Source organism: Lucilia cuprina, chromosome 4, assembly GCF_022045245.1.
Source record: "Lucilia cuprina isolate Lc7/37 chromosome 4, ASM2204524v1, whole genome shotgun sequence".
NCBI classification, from domain to species: domain Eukaryota; kingdom Metazoa; phylum Arthropoda; class Insecta; order Diptera; family Calliphoridae; genus Lucilia; species Lucilia cuprina.
In genome coordinates this window covers 78,581,726-78,596,545 of record NC_060952.1, presented here as the reverse complement: position 1 = coordinate 78,596,545, position 14,820 = coordinate 78,581,726, and the positions used below count along the sequence as shown (strand labels likewise).

Here is a 14,820-nt window from a genome sequence, read left to right as displayed (position 1 = left end):
TACGACATCGTCTGCATAGCAGACAGGTCTAAGTCCTTTCTCGGTTAGGGTCCTTAGAAGGCTATTAATCGTGGTAACACAGAGTAAAGGTGACAAAATGCCAACCTTTGGTATACCGCATACCATTTTCCTAATAGTTATATCGTACATCTGGCAGCTTATCCATCTGTCTCTTAGCATGTAGTTGATCCAGTTATGGAGCACACGGTCAACATAAAACTGGTCTATGGATTGAATAAGGGTATCAGTGTGCACGTTATTGAAAGCGCCTTCGATGTTAATGCATACCGCCAGTGTATACAGTTTGCTATCGAAAGATTCACCTACGTAGTGGACGACTTCGTTTTAAGCGGTTTCCACTGATCGTCCCTTTACATAAGCATGCTGCCTATATTTAAGGTCTTTGTATGGTATACTGCTTTTAACCATGCTATCGACTATACTTTCCAAGGTTTTAAGTAGGAAGGACGTAAGACTTATCGGTCGATAGGACATAGGTGTCGCATAGCTAGGTTTCTAACTATCTAAGTAACTAATTCTATTTTAGATATACGCTATAGACAATAGACTACAAATTGTATTTAAAAAAATAATTTATGCTATTGATAACGACAACTCATTACTAAGTAATGTATGAAAAAAGGACATTACCTATAATATTCATTATCTAAATTTAAAAATATTTTACTGTGAAGTTGTGGAACTAATAAAATATTTGTTAATATAAATCATTTTTACAATTATAAAATATATTTATTTAATTTATTTTTAACACTTAGCTTAATATTCACTATTTAACTTCATTTTTAAATCACAATATAGTAGATTGTTCTAGAAATCTTTAATCAGCGATTTAGCGACCGAAACCGAAACCACCAAAACCACGTCTATAACCAAAGCCACCATATCTAAAACCACCTCCATAATGTCCATAACCGCCATAGCCGCCTAAACCACCAAGTCCATAGCCACCATATCTACCAAAACCGCCGTATCCACCATAACCTCCGTAGCCTCCACCAAATCCTCCCAGGCCACCACCACAGCAAAATTGACGTTTCTCACGTACTTTATTCTCAACATTTTCACTCTCAGCCAGTGACATGGCAACAAAGAAGGAGCAAATTATGGCTAAAACTAAAATTTTACGCATTTTGCTAATAATACTATTCGATTATTGATTCTTTCTTATTAAAGTGTTTGAAGTTTAAGTGTTGACTGTTGTCTATAATGAAATTTCACCTATTTTTATATACCCATGATATTGATGGAAGATTTTTGCCGCGATAAACAAAATTTAAGAATTGAAAACAATCTAGAACTGGTTTTAACCGCAACAATAATATATATATTTTTTTATTTTTAATTTATATAAATTAATTAAAATTAATTCAACACAGAACAAACACCAAAATATTTGATAAACAAAAAGAAATAACTATTTTATTTAATAATATAAAAAAAAATCCAAAAATTTAAGAGGGAAAATCCCCTTAGCAGAATAAGACATATGATTAAAGTCTTTATATATTAAAAAGCAAACAAAAGATTATAATGAAGACAAGTTTTATAAACTGAACAACATTTAAAAATGTTCTTTTTACAATATAAAATTTAAATATATGTGTTTGAGTTTGATATTATTATTTCTAGACTAATTTAGACGATTTAAGAATTTTTGACAAGTTTATTATAAAAGTTTTTAGCGGCATAAGTAGACAAAACCTAAAAGTTTTAGGATTTCCCAAACGTCATATAAAACAAATTTAACTGAATATTTAAAATAATTAATTTTTGTCAAATAAACTTCCCATTAAATAAAATATGACAAATTTCATAATTATATATTTTAAGTATAAACAATGAAAATATTTAATAAATTAGGGAACTGGCATTCGAAATCGATAGGAATATTATTAGAAACTTGTACGTCTTTTTAGATGTACTGATTGTATATTTGCTTTATATGGGAGGTACTATGGCCACTACAGCTAGTCCACAAATTTTGTGAAAAAAAAAATACATGGATGACAAAATTGTCCATATAAAGCTTATAGACTCTAGCTGCTGTAGTTTCTGAGATATATAGGCGTGGCATCTCGCCTACTGGATATTTCGAACTAAAAAGTTTATAGACTTCAAACACAATCACAAACAGATAAATAAAAATTCATTATTATATACATGATATTCTAAGATTATATTAATAATATAATAATATGGGATCAGCGTTTCAAGATTTCCTACACTTTCTAAGTCTGGTGTGCGATCAGGCACGTCCGATAATTGTGTATTACTTTTCAATGTGACCACTGATAAAGTATCCATTAACCTCATTTAGTTTGTTCGTGTGAATTAATGAGCTGTTCAGCTGTATGCGCCGCCTCATATTCTAAATATGTTTCAATAGCCACGTTTTCAGAGCCTTGGCAGACGTAGTACACATGGCACCACTTATTCCGATAAATTCCCAGTAATAGATTATAATAGATTGTGCCGAATCTTATATACCCTTCACCATGGTGTGTTAAGTCGGTATCAAAAACTCTTCTTTCAAATCACTTACTTCGGGCTGAACACACTTAATTTCATGTTTCTAGATTCAATATTATAGAAAATTTAAAAAGTACTTTAAAAAACCAAAAAATATACCAATAAGTTCACGTTTTCCGGTTCTCACCTAATTCCGACTCTACATACTTAATTTCATGTTTCTAGGTTCAATATTAAAGGAAATTCAAAAAGTACCTTTTGCATAACGAAAAAGTACCAAGAAATTCCCACTGATTTGTTCTCATCTAATCCGGTCTCTACATACTTAATTCCATGTTTCTAAGTTCATTATTATGGAAAACTCAAAAAGTACCTTTTAAAAAACTGAAAAGTACCAAAAAGTTCACTTTTTCCAGTTCTCACATAATTCCGACTCTACATACTTAATTTTATGTTTCTGGGTTCATTATTATAGAAAACTGAAAAAGTACCTTTTGAAAAACGAAAAAGTGCCAAAAATTCTATTTTATGTGTTCTCACCTAATTCCGAATCTACATATTTAATTTTATGTTCCTAGGTTCAATATTATAGAATATTCAAAAAGTACCTTTTGAAAAACGAAAAAGTACCAAAAAGTTCACTTTTATGGGTTCTCACTTAATTTCATATTTCTAGGTTCAATTTTATGGAAAATTCAAAAAGTACCTTTTAAAAAACAAAAAAAAAGTACCAAAAAGTTCCCTTTTATGGCTTCTAACTTAAGCCAGGCTTTACATACTTAATTACATGTTTCTAGCCAATAACAACTAGAGCTGCTCTCGCACTACTACTCTCGGATTTTTGCTCATATCTCCGTTATTTATGGACCGATTTTGCTGATTTTAAATAGCGATCTTCCCGAAAGCATGTCTAACAGAATTATTGAAGATTCGGATCTCGCCGATATCTCCGGTCCTCTAAAAACTGATTTCAACAAACATACAGACAGACAGACGGACAGACAGACGGGCATGGCTTAATCGACTCCGCTATCTATAAATTATATTATAGAAGTTACAAACGGAATGACAAACTTATTATACCCTTCTCACGAAGGTGAATGGTATAAAAATGATTTTAACATACATACGCCGACAGACATGATTAAATCGAATCTACTAAGGATCTAGCATATATACTTCTAGAATATATGCATTATTCATAAACATTTATCAAAGGTTTATAGAACAAATTTTGTATGAAAATTTGATTTATAAACCTATGCTAATAGTTTATGTTTATATAACAAACAGAATAAAACAGATCCCGTTAAAGTCTTGAAGAAAAAAACTGAAATAGTTTCAAGTCTGGTGTGAGGCAAAGGTGAGAAATGTTCAACCATCACCATTAAAACTACATAACCATTATTTATATATTATACTACGAAATTAAACTATAACAATCATTCTACATTTGTAAATCAAAACAAATTTGTTTATGTCATACATATTTAAAAAAAGCTTTTTTGATAAAAGAATAACATAACTTTCTTTAAAAATTAAATAATTTTTATCACATAAAACCGGTTTCTATAAAACTAATAACCAAATATCAAATCAATATTAGATCGTTTATATTAAATGTGGTATAACACATCTCTTGGTACAAGCAGTAAACAAGTTGTGGGAACCCCAGAAACAAAAAAGTGGCAATCATTGTTTATAAATTCACCATTTCATTAATAACAATAATGCCTATAAAATTAAAAAAACAAACAATATAAAAAAAAGTAATTTATAAAACTGACGTCAAAATATTGCTCATTAGATATTAGGGTAATAATTTAATAGGAATTTGTTGTTCTTTTTTTTTGCAAATGTAAAAGCAGAGTTTGATTTCAGAAGGTATTATTACACATTTGCAATTAAAGTAAATCTAAAGAACTATTCTTCAATAACTAAACTAATGGAAAAACAATTGATTTGAGCCCTGTTGTCTAAAGTACTAATAAAATATATAACTAAATTGTAAATTAGCACAACAACAAAAAATATTAATAGAGTTGTGAACAGAATAATTTGTTATTTATTGGAAATAATTGTTCTAAATTTAGGTTACTTTAAGATGTTTACGTGCTACTTTGTACTCGAAATGCTAAAAGTCATTTATTAAATTACACTTTAACAACAATTAAACAAGTATTTTTATTTTTAAATTAATTTATATGTACTGCTAATTATTTAATTAAATTATTTTGCATTTGTAATAAGTAAGATAATTATATTGATCTATGCCGAAGCAAACATACTAATTAACTAACTAACTAACTAACTAACTAACTAACTAACTAACTAACTAACTAACTAACTAACTAACTAACTAACTAACTAACTAACTAATTAAATAACTAACAAACAAACTATCTAACTGTCTATCTATCTATCTATCTATCTATCTATCTATCTATCTATCTATCTATCTATCTATCTATCTATCTATCTATCTATCCATTTATCTATCTATCTATCTATCTATCTATCTATCTATCTATCTATCTATCTATCTATCTATCTATCTATCTATCTATCTATCTATCTATCTATCTATCTATCTATCTATCTATCTATCTATCTATCTATCTATCTATCTATCTATCTATCTATCTCTCCATCCATCTATATATCTATCTATCTAACTAACTAACTAACTAACTAACTAACTAACTAACTAACTAACTAACTAACTAACTAACTAACTAACTAACTAACTAACTAACTAACTAAATACCCACCTAATTAATTAGTTAACTAACTAACTAATTATATAAGTAACTCTCGTATAAAGCCTCTTTTAGAAACTTTATTTTTCATTAATAAATTGCTTAAATATGTTTAAATTAAGCTAAATTAAACACTAAAGTTTTTATGAAAAAAAATTTAAACATTCTTACAATGCAGTAGGGTATAATATGGTCGATCATAGCTGACTATACTTTCCTACTTCCTACATATAGTATATAGGAACATTCTAATATACTAAATATATGGTACTTTTAAACCAATGTTCGTTAATATACGATGACTCCTTTTTATGTCAAATACCTAGAACATTTTTTTATAACACACCATCCTAATCAAAAGTTTATTTGATTCTTCATTTAAACCTTATTAACATCAGTTATATCAAATTAAGCATTTAAACCCGCCATCATCATACATCATTTTAAAATCATAACAACTCTTTATAGAAATAACATTTGTGTTAAATGAATAATAAGTAAAATTAATGAAAGTGAATATTTAATACTGGAAAAAAACCGGTATGAAGAGATTAAACATTATAATATTACTTAATATACTAAACAAAGTGCCCAGATATTTGTTGTTTTTTTTTCAAATTTATTAGAAACAATTTAATATTAGTAAAATTAACTTAGTTTTATTGACCAAATTCGATTTACGATTAAGCTAAAATTGTCTATAAAAATCGAATAATTTACATAACAAATAAACTCCAACAACATACATATATACATCCACAAATGAGTATAAAAGTATAATAAATGCACTTAAATCTTACGAGTATTGGTATATTCAATATGTATTCTATATGTAAACGTAATAGTAACAAATCAAATGAAATATCATCTTTCACTTACATAAGAATAAACGAAAGAACAATTGAAAAAAAATAATGCTAAATGGACAAATTCTGATATTCCTGTTGGTGTCGTAGGCAGACAAAAAGTCAATTCATATAAATTAAAAGTGACCATTGTTCGTCTTTAACGATGTCCCTTTTTTAACAGCAGTAAAACAAACTCTCAACAATCAAAGATAAAAAACGACAATAACACCTGAAGTCCATTTATGTAGAAGTAGTTTTATGTTTTGTCTTCGTTTTCTTTTTTGCAAAAAAAAAAAAGGAAATAATAACTACGATTGACAATAATGTGTGGAAAGTATGTTGAGGGGAAGAAGAAACATAAACTCTGTATTGGTAAATTTTTTCCAATACAATGGCCATCAATAAATTTTCTTTATTTTATTTTTTTACGAACACTATTTGTAACGGAAATTGATTAAGGACTTACTACTTTGAGTAGACACTAACATTAGATGGTTTATTAAATCCCTTACTTATGAGCTAATACATATAGTATATGTTTGTACATCTGAGCCTTTTTAACACATAGACGTTAGAATATTTCGAATAAGATAGTGTTGATATGCTCGCGAGTCTCGTGAATATGCCATCCTGCAATCTTATGGCAAAGAAAATTGCAACAAGTGTTTAAAATGCCAATGTAAAGGAAAAAAACAAGTAGGAAAGTATAGTCGGGCATGGCCGACCATATAATACCCTACACCATGAGTATATTTTTAAAATTTTTACTTTTTATAAGATTTTTATTTTTTGTAAAGAAACTTTTATGTTGAATATTACCATAATTCCAAAATATTTAAGCCATTTATTGATAAAAAAAAACTAAAATTTCTAAATAAGGCTTTATATAGGTCAAATATGGGCCGATCCTCGGTAAATTTGGGAAAAGGATATATTTCTAAATAACAGTTAGTTTTGTTGAGTTTCATTGCGATACAAATGGTTACAAGTCAATTTTAGACGTTTAAGTCATTTTTTTGAAGGGGGTTTGTATGGGGGCTAGGGTCAAATATAGGCCGATCCTAACGAAAATCTGCAGTATCATTTATACTTATATAAAACTTATTTGTGCCAATTTTTAGAGAGATAGCAGAATATTTGACGTAATTATAGCATAAAAAGTTCAAATCGGGAGGTACGGTTGTATGGGGGCTAGGTGAAATAATGGACCGATTTCAGCCATTTTCAATAGGCTTCGTCCTTGTGCCAAAAAACATGCTTGGTCCAAATTTCATCAAATTATCTTGAAAATTGCGGCCTGTACCTTGCGCACAAGGTTTACATGGACAGCCAGCCAGCCGGACAGACGGACGGACGGACGGACATGTCTTAATCGACTCAAAAAATGATTCTGAATCGATCGGTATACTTTAAGGTGGGTATTGGACCAATATTTTTGTATGTTACAAACATCAGCACAAACGTATAATAAAGGATGCATTCAGAAGGATCTCTAAGTAAGCTTTTTTATACGAGCGATAGTTTCAATTTCTTTGTATGACAAATAAACGTCTATCTAAGTGCAATTCTTAATCAGATACTAAAATGACATTACCACGCAGAGTATATGACCAAGTGTTATCTCCATGAGAAATGGAATCTTAGTCCAACTGGCCCTATAAAAGCCGTTACAAGGAGTTTAGCTAACATGATGGTTAAATGTAAGTGGGGCCATTAGCACTACGTCCAGCAAAGGTTTAAAAAAATTTTGGTAAACATCATCTTGCTCGAGTGCCTTTATCTATATGTTAATAGTTAGAATCCCTCCGGAGACATATTACCTTGTTAAAACGCAATCTTTTTTGCAATACTGAGTGATCTTTCCATGCGTATGATTGGACATTGGATCGAACCAGAAAAGCACATAGTCTGGTATTACGGGTAGCCCGCAGGACAGAGTTTCAGACTTTTTCTTGTCTTTGTTATTGGAGAGGTTCCTTGGGTTACATGTTATGGTTGTGTTTATAATACAAATTTGTAGAAAAATAATGTCGGTTAGAGATACCCCACATAGGAATGACTGTAGGACTAAGCGTTCGAAATAAGTTAGTGTGTATGATACGGTGTATATGAATGAGAAGGCGATACCATTGTTTAGAGTTTACACTGTCATACCAGCCTGTATGTCGAATTAACAGAGGCAATGATCAGAGATTAGATCGAGTTCTTGAGCAAAGTGATGGTATTTATACCGGCAAAACTATGCACTAAAATTGTCACATATAAAAGACGCAAAGAACGGTGATGAGTAGTCAAAAAGACTCACCCTGTGAATGAAAATGACCACCGAGGAATTAGACCGCCAATGCAGGTGTTCACGTAAAATACTTATACTTCTTATCGCATGACATCTATGTAAACTGAAATTTGACAAACACCAGACTTACACTACTTAACGAATTTATAGTTTCTGCGTACAACGAGTGTAAAGTGTTTATAACATAAAAATTAAATAGAATTGACAATATTGAGTGTCATACCAAGTTAAACAGATATACATATAGAAGATAATTTAGTAAAAACAACTAACATATGAACATATGACGACACCCTTCAAAATCTATAAAGATTTAAAAATATTAAGACAAATAGGTTTATTGAAGGAGAATATATATAGTGTTAAATGTGGAGCGATATTTATAAAATTTTGTGGAACGATTTTAAAGTTTATAAGTCCTATTTAATACTTAATCTACTCTAAGCGCAGAAATTAAGCGCTATAGTTCCAAATTGTAGAGAGTATAAGAGTAATGAAAGTAATCGAAAACCTATATCCTCCAGATTGGCTACAGTTAAAAAGAGCTGACTTACCGCATTATGAGAACAATTAAAATAACATATAACTTAAAGTGATACAATATTTAACTTGACACTCTATTTTTAAAGGAAATTATAAAGATCAAAATATTTTTGTTTATCCAGCGCAATAGCTTTAAAACTTCTTATCTTCCGTCTATTTCAAATAACACAATAACATTTACTTAGGCAAAAATAAACTCTAAATAAAACATTGAATCAACGTTTAACACTTCTCACCAAATGTAAAGTAACTTTACAAAAAGAGGGTGCATATTTAATTCCCAATATAAATACTACTCGTACCAACTAAACATATAACTGCTTACAACTCAAACCCATTAAATTCTTAAATGATTTGCTACACGTAAATCCACTAATATATGCCCAACGTAACAGACAAACGAACAACAACAAAAAAAATCGACTACTTACAAATGTCAAATACGGCGGAAATAAAAATCACAATTCAAATGTTGATGATGAGAAAAAAATCAAATAAACCGCAAGTAGGTGGTAATTTGTTAAATTTTCCTTTAAGCACTCTCGAGGGCAAATCACTACCAAATAAAAATGCCACAAAAAATACCAACAAATGTAAAAAACAGGAAAATGAAATAAATACATTTAAGTGTGTAATGTGTTAGATTTAGAAATTTTTAAGTATATGCCATATTTACAAGCATTCTGTTTTTTATTCTTTTTTTTTTTTTTTTTTTTCTTTGTTAGGGGAGACGTTTTTTTACCTTTATAATACGGTAAGTGTATGAAAAAAAGTTGAACCAAAAATGTGCAAATGTAATTTTAGCAAGTAGTCATCGTTATGTACGTGCTACTAGCTGCAAATGAAATTGACAAGCCTTGTCAAAGTGTTGGGGGAATCTGGAGTCTAATTTTTTTCCTCTTTGTTGTGGAGTGCTTAAAATGTGGCCTCTTTGGGGAGTATTTGTCAAAGACAAAAGCTGTCATATGTATATCGTGTTTCTTCTTTTTTAAGTAAGGAAATATGTTAAAAAATGTGGCATATTTACTGGCTTATTGTGTATAGTATATCTTGAGGGGACTAAGGTTTTTGGCATGTAAAATCTAGGAATGAACTAGTCCAATAAAAATATTGGTAAAAGTAAGTATATTGCTTGCAATAGCTAACTAACTAACTAACTAACTAACGAACTAACTAACTAACTAACTAACTAACTAACTAACTACCTAACTAACCAACTAATTAACTAACTAACTAACCAACTAACCAACCAACTAACTATCTATCTATCTATCTATCTATCTATCTATCTATCTATCTATCTATCTATCTATCTATCTATCTATCTATCTATCAATCTATCTATCTATCTATCTATCTATCTATCTATCTATCTATCTATCTATATATCTATCTATCTATCTATCTATCTATCTATCTATCTATCTATCTATCTATCTATCTATCTATCTATCTATCTATCTATCTATCTATCTATCTACAGACTTTTTTATTAAAAAGTCGATTAATATTATACAGCCTACAGTCTTTTAACGGACTTTTATTTATAAGTTTTTAGACTCTTAATGAAAGTTTTTTATATGTGAATGCGAACATATGTAATTCTGTGCCAAAATGATTTAAGACTTAGAGATAAAAAGGTGATGTTAGATATAGAGATAAAATGGTCCCTCAACAAGCCTAAGATATAGAGTTTTATTAATAATATTTCCAAAGTTAGGAAGGAGTTCAAGTTACTTAAAAGTATTCTTATGGGTCCTTTGGAAAAGTATTAAAAAACTAGAGCTATAAATTTCTGGAAATCGCAAACAATCGCAACGAACCACAATACAAATCGTATTCAATTACTATTGCAAACAACAAATCAATCAAATATTTTAAGTCTAACAATCGTAAACTTTATTTCCGTTTACTAACAAAACTTTTTCGCAAAACGCCCTTTTTTCTTACTTTAAAATAAAGTTATTAATTTAAAACATATTTTTGTTACGTGTTCATATATTTTTTATTGCAATTTTGTATAGCTAATTTGCGTAAAACTACAAAAGCGTAAACTATGTGCAAAATAACAAAACACTTCGTTATCATTTTTTAAATAAAATGTAGAAAAAAATACTTAAAATTCAAAACAAGATTTTTCTACAATTGCAAGTTGTGTTGATAGAAATTCTCATTGTAATTTTTTTTGTTAATCCAAAAACAACAAATGTTGCATGTTATTTTTATTTTTCAAAAGTATAATACTAGAAGAACAACAACAAACTAACTAAACACACAATATGTTGAAACAAAATTTCATTTGTTTTCTAGCATGACAACAACTACAAAAATGTAGATAAAAGAAAACAATATTGAAACAAAATTATGCAAAAAAATGTTTTTTTGATACCAAATAGATATAAAGAAATAAATTTTAAAGTTTATAGACCAAGATTTTGTATCGGGCATATTGTTAGAGTACACTCAAAAAATTTTTATAAAAATATAAGAGGGATCAAGCTTATACTTTTTATCTTAGGTGACTCTAGTGTAAGTATTAATCTATTGACTGGACTAGTCTTTGGACTAATCTATGGATTTGTTTTTAGATTAGTCTATTGTTTATTTAATGGACAGAACTATTGTCTAGTCAAGTCTATTGCTAACTGACTATTTATTTGTATATGGACAAATATAGTCTATTTACTAGTTTATAAACTAGTTTTTGATCTATACATGGACTAGTGTATTAGTTAGTTTATTGACTAGTATACACGCAGAGAAAAAACATGGTTGTGGTAACCTATCTATCATGGTTACCACAACCATAGAGCAACATAATATGGTTATGATTGTAGTCTCAATATATTATGGTTATAATAGCAATAGAATTAAAATAGCAATTTTATGCTTTTGATAACAATATATTGTTACAGTGAACACAGTTTAGTTACTGTAACCATGTTAAACTATGTTTTTCTCTGCGTGTATAAAGTAGTTTATTGACTAGCCTGTGGATTAGCGTATAGTCTATATACTAGTCTAAGAACAAGCTTAGTTAATTGACTAGTCTATAAAGTAGTCTATTGACTAGTCAGTGAACTAGCGACTAGGCTAGCTACGAGATTATTGTCTACTGACTAGGCTAGCTACGAGATTATTGTCTACTAGTGTATTGGCAAGTTTATTAATTAGTCCATAAAGTAGTGGACTAGCGACTTGTCTATTCTACTGACTATTCAATGAACTAGTCTATTAACTCTGCAATGGACTTATCTATTGACGATTCTAAGGACTAGTCTATTGACTAAATTACATACAGACTAGTTTATGGTTAATCTCTGAGCTAGTCTATTGACTAGTGTCAATAGACTAGTTCTAGTATGTCAACTAGTCAAGAGACTAGCCTATTGATTAGGCTATCTAAAAGTCTAGGGATTAGTTTATTGACTAGTTTGTTGACTAGTCTATTGACTATTCCTTAGACTGATCTATGAACTATTTCAATGTCCCAGTTTTGGAAATATTTTAACAATAAAAAAACAAAGTTTTTTACATATTAACTAATATATTTTTCGAGTGTAAATACTTATTTTAAACTACAAACAAAATAGTATTACTAAACACAAGGGGTGTGAATAGTATGAATTGAACATGTTCTAAAATCACATAATAATAAAAAATAAAAATAAATATTCCTATTTTTCAAAAGGAATACTATTACAAGTACAAGTCATACATACATACTTACAAAGTTTGATAAAAATATTTAGTTATTTAACATTCTTTTGGCGTAAACTAAAGTGGATATTGATATTTTGTCCTTTTTTAAATTTTCTTATAATTTATGTGTTTTCTTTTTCCTCAAACTTCTAGCAGCTTCATATCTACAATGGTTGACTGTTGAGAAAAGTCGCAAGCAACAAGAAGGCAGGACCAAAAAGGACATTGCGTAAAATTTGGCAAACCAAAAAATCTAACACACACATTTATTTTCCACAAAGTTTTGCAAACATTTTAAACAACATTGTTGTTTTGTCATCTACATACATACATAAATAAATTTTTTATTATTTACCAACGTACAACTATGGGCTTTCATAAAGGCGTTGTGGGCTGTGTACGATAGGTGGGGGATTGTTGTTTAGCGCAGTAAAAGATTATTGTTAAAGTTTTGAGCTCTTAGCACCCATTGACATGCAAGTCATGTGTCATGATATAGAGGATGTCGCTTAACATTGATAGACCCAAACAGGACAAGAACAACAATAAGCCAAATATGTCCTTGCATGTAACCCCACTCGACATATTTTATATTTTCAACTATAAATTTATTTAGTTACGGTTTTAAACACAATCGACGATACCCTCGACAAACAACGACAATGACGACAATTTCGAGGAAAAATAACAAATTTTCAATTATTGCTGTTTTTTTTTGCTGTTTCTGCATAATAAAATTTAAAATAAAAAGAAAACTAAATAAATTTCAAATAAAGCGTAAAATTTATTATTGAAAAATTGAATTTATCAAAATTGTTTTCTTTGGAAGTGGATTAAATGAAACATGATTTACAATATAGGTTGTGAAAGCCTTCGTGTTTTCTATTATTGTAAATATTTTTTAAAACAGTTGTATGTATTTAGGGAATAATTTAGTATCACAATAAGATACATAATCGGAACTTAGGTGTTTTTGTAAATTTAAGTTCATCCCTATGTCCGTCCGTCTGACTATCCATTTAAATCTTGTGCGCAACGTACAGGACTCAATTTTGAAGATAATTGGATGAAATTTGGCATATACGTTTTTCTAACTCTAAGACGAAGCCTATTGGTTCAAATCGGTTCATTATTACACCTAACCATCTTACGACAGAGCACCCCCAAAAACGGCTTTTAAGCGTCACAATTAGATTTTATACGAGCTTTCATGATCTCGCCAAATTTCATAAAAATCAGGACTCATTTAACCACTGCTCCCATACAAAGTCTACCATCAGATAATGACTTGAATGTTTGTATGTCTGGAAGAGGTGGTGGTACACGCCCACATATAAAATAAGTCATAAAAATCGCATATCTTAGAAATTGGGAGTGACACCTGCCATATGAATCAAATATTGAATAAGTATATCTGAGAAAATAGAACATTCAGGGTCTTCAAACACTTTCACTATAAGTGTTTCAGGAAAAAATGGGCAAACTTGTAATAGGGGGCGTGGCACTTCCCACACACACACAAAAATTCGTTGCTATAGGAAATTATCACGTCTAGAATCTTCCAATTTAGTGTGAAGAACTTTGGCATCCATGTGAACATTTGGCTAATAAATTGAAGGACTAGCAATAGTGGGCGTGGCACCTCCCACATAAATTAAAATGAAAAATTCATTTATTTAGAAAACTATTAGAGTAAGATATACGAACAATTTTAGCATCCATCTAAACATTTTGAAGATATCTGGAGATGGGGATGGTTCCAACCCCTCTATGAATTAAATATACAAATTCATATATCAAGGATGCTCTAAAGATCTAAAATCTTCAAATTTTACATAAAGAACATTTATAAGAATATTTAGAGAACAAGTAAGAAGTTATATATACCATATAATACCCTACACCTTTATTCGAATAAAATATGATTTAGTTTTCATAAAGCATTTAAGTTCAATTGTACCTTGCCTCAGATATACTAAAGCCATTTACTGTTTAATAAAACTGTGGATATTTAAGTAAAATTTTGATGGGGGGCTTTTTAGAGGGGCTAGGGTCAAATGAGGTCCTATAATTATAAAGTTTATCAGGGTTATCAAGACTAGTATAGAACTTGGTTTTGCAGCTTTTTGTCGAGATACGAGTATTTTAAACATAATTATGAACTTAAAAGCCCTATTTG

The 14,820-nt window shown here is 29.6% G+C and overlaps 1 protein-coding gene across 1 annotated transcript; it reads right to left on the bottom strand.

Annotated features, from left to right (window-relative positions):
* Positions 1-853: 853 nt before the first annotated feature.
* On the bottom strand, positions 854-1,153 carry LOC111675204 (keratin-associated protein 19-2). Its single transcript, XM_023435929.2, has one exon. The coding sequence runs from the start codon at positions 1,151-1,153 to the stop codon at positions 854-856; it is 300 nt and encodes a 99-aa protein (XP_023291697.2).
* Between the last annotated feature and the right edge of the window lie 13,667 nt (positions 1,154-14,820).